Raw genomic sequence first — 4,522 nt, 5'->3', positions numbered from 1 at the left:
GAAAGATTTTTTTTAATCAATGTACAAAAATTTTATTTACTAATTGAGACGACATGCAAATTTTCCCTATCGTCATATCTAAATCCGTAATATTATATTGCAGCTGGGCCATTTCGTGCACGTACTTCAGTGCAGTGCATGGCTCATGCATGAACAAATATCACCATTATTTAACTGCCTCGCAGCTGCCATAATTACATAATTAATTAAATTAATTAATTACTCCTCGATCGACAGAAACTCTCCATCGCCTGAATATACAACTGTAAACCTAAAAAATTAGGCTTGAGATCGAGACCGGAGGGGAGAGTTGACCTGCTGTGTGCACCCAATCTGTAACCAATTTGACATCTGGAGTATTCTAGCCGCAAATGTTTGCCTTTTGACTCATGATTGTTGTGGAAAGACAGGCCAGTTTTCCTTTGAAAGACATCTAAAATTCAACTTCGACAGAGTCAGCCAGCTCCCAAATGTCAACCTTAGCTCGTTTAATTCCTCTGCATCATGCACGATCTTGGAAAACGTCATGAATATTGATGCGGCGATTAAAATAGGGCTCCTAAGTAAAGTTAAGGAGATCGGATGATATGATAATTATAATCAAAGAAAAGTCAATCTTTTTAAGACAGCATAGTTGATCACTTCGGTCGAGAAACAACTGACCTGACCTTTAAGCCGGCCAGACCGAAGGGCTAGTCGGCCCCTGATTTACGTGGCTTTCATAAAGTTTTGAGTCAAGTCAGCATAGAAGCAACATAGAAGCCAGCTCGGCAGAGTGATCTAGCCGATTGGATCACACGTCTGATTGGACTAGCTGGACACTCAGCCGACTTGAGCTCCCTAATTCGTTAAAAAGGCCAAGTGAAGGCCGAGTCTCCGGTTACAATTCTCTAAACCGACCGAATGGTACCTCTGAATGATAGCCAATCAGGATGCTCGAGAGACTCGAACAGGTTATCAAATAAACACTTAGTGGGCCCTTCGGCCCAACGACCTCATGATACCCTTTTGCCATTTTGTACCATATGGATTAGAGGATATTCGGTAGATAAGTTGTATAATAGAAGCTTCCTCTCTGCTATGCATAGAAATTGCAAGTCCATTTTAAGGAAGATGTCAGAGCATCTTTATAATTTATCCTTTTTTATAACACTTTGAGATTCGAGTATAAATAGTGTTACTATAAAAAAAGGTCTACACTTATAGGCACAAGTATGCTTACACAACACGATACAATTTCACACACCCACATTTTTTCTTCAAAGTCAACGCCGGAAACCTTTTTCCTGATCCGATACTAATATCTTTTGTGACACAATAGTAAAAAGTCCTCATCTGATCAACATAAGAATCATCGCCCTCAACTCGCCACCTTCATTGTTTTGGACAGGGTCAGATATATCATTTGTTTTATTGCTTTTCAAACGAGTTTGGAATTTTTTTTTCTTCTGAAAAATAGCAGAATACTGCAGTTATGTTCATGTTGTATTTCAAGATACGTTTTCGTAATTATCTGTCGGCATTTTGAATATCGAGCTACCAATATAATTAAGTGCATTAATTATATTCTTGAACTTGACTGAGGATCATCAAACTAAAAGTCAATTTGACAAGTCGGTACTCTCTCTCTCTCTCTCTCTCTCTCTCTCTCTCTCTAAGCGCGTTTAGTGAACAAGATCTTGTAATGTCAACCCACCAAATCTCACGCAGCCGTCATTCATTCATGCAGGAACACGTATACGCTTGAGGAAAAAGAGCAATTTATTGCCTTGTGCTTCATCCAAAGTGTAATTAAACGCACTGGAGATTCATATATATATATATATATATATATATATATATATATATATATATATATATATATATATATATATATATATATATGAATCTTATGTCGATGATGATAAGACATACTAACAATTAATCATTATATATATATATATATATATATATATATATATATGAATCTTATGTCGATGATGATAAGACATACTAACAATTAATCATTTGTCAAGAAGATGACAGCATATGTTATACATGAGTTTGGACGTAAAAAACTATTGTACAGCATGCATGGTCGGCATGCGAAGAACAAGTGCCTCCAAGCCCTATTTAAACACATCCATTTCAGATCTAGTTATACCTCTGCCTCGTTTCTGCAATACGCTCCAAACTCTATTTGTGTGGTGAGGTTTTGATCTTCACATGTCTGTTTATTGTGATTATGTATATAGGGTTCTGATGGATCTTCCCTGAGTTTTTTTTTTTATTGTTCTTGATGTGTTTTAGTTGTTCCTTCTTGTTTTTTTTTTTTTGGTCAAAAAAGATGAAAACTGTGATTCCTAAATCTCATTGCTGCTAATTTGAAGCATGAGATGCATAGCATCAACATCAACGGCAGCTCTTCCATCTCCCATGAACATGGAAATGTCATTCTCGAGTCATAGAGCTAGCTATGAAGCTAAGGATGATGGCATTAAGAGGTCCCTCGAGGTTTTAGGCCCTCAAAGGTTTCTGCTTGAAGGTCCTGTGATCTCTTCTTCTTCTAGTCCTTTGAAGAAGAGATCAGTCGAATCGGGCCTGAGTTCTTCTAGTGAGACGAGCTCCAACCACCGAGCTGCTGCAGTGGAACTAGAGAAGGTCTACAAGTGCTTTTGGACTCGAAGAAGGCTTTCAGATTGTGCCGAAGAACAGCTTTGGTATGGGCTTGATCCCCATGGTTTTTTTCACTTGTTTTCCATTCTAAAAAGGACTTGCTTAGCATCTATATGTTTGAATTTGGACATTTTAGTTGGAAGTTGTTGGATTTTGTGTTGCTCAAGCTAAGTTCAGTGTCGTTTTTCGATATCAAGGAACCAGAAACAGCAATCTCTCGATGGTCCCGGGCAAGAACCAGGGCTGCTAAGGTAGTTGGCAATGAGAATTGTGTTCATTTTGGTAGAATGTGCAAGGTTAAGTTTCTCGTTCCTCGATTGTTGTTATTGTATAGGTTGGCAAAGGTTTGTCCAAGGATGAGAAAGCTCAGAAACTCGCCTTGCAGCATTGGCTAGAAGCAGTAGGCCTTCCGCTGCACAACAATTCTTCTACATTTCAGTTAATGTTTTGCTTGCTTAATTATCGGTAAACCTTCGAAGCAGATCGATCCCCGACATCGGTATGGCCACAATCTCCAATTCTACTATGAGTGCTGGCTTCAGTCTGAGAGCATGGAGCCATTCTTCTATTGGTAAGTTTGGAGTATATAGTTTCACTGAATTGTGTTTGTGGTTGAGAAACTTAAACCACCATTCATGTGGCTTGTTATAGGCTTGATGTTGGAGAAGGAAAGGAGGTTAATATCAAAGAACAATGCTGTCGATCGAGGCTTCAACAGCAGTGCATCAAGTATCTTGGCCCTGTAAGCACTTGTATAATATCAGGCATGTCGAACATTTGGATACGGGTAATCGTATGATCACTCATCACTTGATTTGCAGAAAGAAAGGGAGGCTTATGAAGTTGTGATTGAGGATGGAAAGTTCTTGTACAGACAGAGCAGGCAATTGCTGAACACATCTGATAGTGCTAAAGATGCTAAATGGATTTTTGTATTGAGCACATCAAAGAAATTATATGTTGGCCAGGTGAATTTGCTTAAAATTCATTTAAATATAAATGAGAATATTGTAAAGAATTGAATCCAATGACATAGGCGGATCAATATAATCAACTCCTCTTAGTAAAGTAAATTGTACTTCTTCCAGAAGAAAAAGGGCAAATTTCAGCATTCCAGTTTCCTTGCTGGAGGAGCTACATCTGCTGCTGGTCAATTAGTTGTAGAAGATGGAACTCTCAAGGTGAATCTTCACTAAATATGTTAGTTTATGTTTCATACAAGTTATTCGGAGCGCATTTGGTTTACCTACTTGATCATGATTTGTTAGGCTGTGTGGAGTCATAGTGGGCACTACCGACCGACAGAAGAGAACTTCAAAGAATTCATGAGTTTTCTTGTGGAGAATAAGGTTGATCTTGTCGATGTTGGGGTGACCAAGTCACATGTATCTACTATGAGCTAAGTTAGATAAGTGAAATGTCGAGTGTCTTGGATTTTAGATGAGTACTAATTTGAGTGAACTATCGATCTAACTCAAGCTAGTCTATTCCTCTTGTTTGCCTTTGCCAGAAAGGTTCTAGTGGAGAGTATCATGAATTCAGTCATGCACTCAAAAATAACAACTCTGGATTACAATTCACTGAAAAAGAAATCAGCTAGAACCTAAAAGTGAAGTGAATGGAGAAAACTAAGTAGTGCTGCAGCAGCAAAGAAATCTTCAATTGAGGCATTCAAGGAATTGAACTGCCATATCGCGCTTGTCGATCTTGAACACAAGGTAAACGAAAAGATGGTAATAGAATCAGTTGACAACCAGTCGCAAGTGTTCCTTTCTTTCTCCTCTTCCTCCATTAAATAGGCAAACCCCAATTTTTTGGAGACCCAAGTAAATACTTTGTTTTGGGCAAGAAAAGACAATCTTATTTA

The 4,522-nt window shown here is 38.2% G+C and overlaps 1 protein-coding gene across 1 annotated transcript; it reads left to right on the top strand.

Moving 5' to 3' along the window:
• The first annotated feature begins 2,421 nt into the window (after nucleotides 1-2,421).
• On the top strand, nucleotides 2,422-4,255 carry LOC121978472 (IQ domain-containing protein IQM2-like). Its single transcript, XM_042530813.1, has 9 exons — nucleotides 2,422-2,699; nucleotides 2,792-2,906; nucleotides 2,990-3,055; nucleotides 3,138-3,226; nucleotides 3,307-3,397; nucleotides 3,477-3,623; nucleotides 3,744-3,836; nucleotides 3,924-4,040; nucleotides 4,166-4,255. The coding sequence occupies exons 1-9, from the start codon at nucleotides 2,422-2,424 to the stop codon at nucleotides 4,253-4,255; spliced, it is 1,086 nt and encodes a 361-aa protein (XP_042386747.1).
• The last annotated feature ends 267 nt before the right edge of the window (nucleotides 4,256-4,522 follow it).

The sequence above is a fragment of the Zingiber officinale genome, chromosome 4B, assembly GCF_018446385.1.
Source record: "Zingiber officinale cultivar Zhangliang chromosome 4B, Zo_v1.1, whole genome shotgun sequence".
Classification (NCBI taxonomy): domain Eukaryota; kingdom Viridiplantae; phylum Streptophyta; class Magnoliopsida; order Zingiberales; family Zingiberaceae; genus Zingiber; species Zingiber officinale.
The sequence above is the reverse complement of the archived record's forward strand: the minus strand, read 5'-3'. Positions and strand labels throughout refer to the sequence as shown.

Excerpts from the sequence above, each read along its gene's own strand:
- LOC121978472 (XM_042530813.1), top strand. The coding sequence starts at position 2,422 with ATGGAAATGTCATTCTCGAGTCATAGAGCTAGCTATGAAGCTAAGGAT. Across the intron at positions 3,227-3,306 it reads ATGGAGCCATTCTTCTATTG|GCTTGATGTTGGAGAAGGAA; the intron begins GTAAGTTTGGAG and ends GGCTTGTTATAG. Across the intron at positions 3,624-3,743 it reads AGAAATTATATGTTGGCCAG|AAGAAAAAGGGCAAATTTCA; the intron begins GTGAATTTGCTT and ends TACTTCTTCCAG.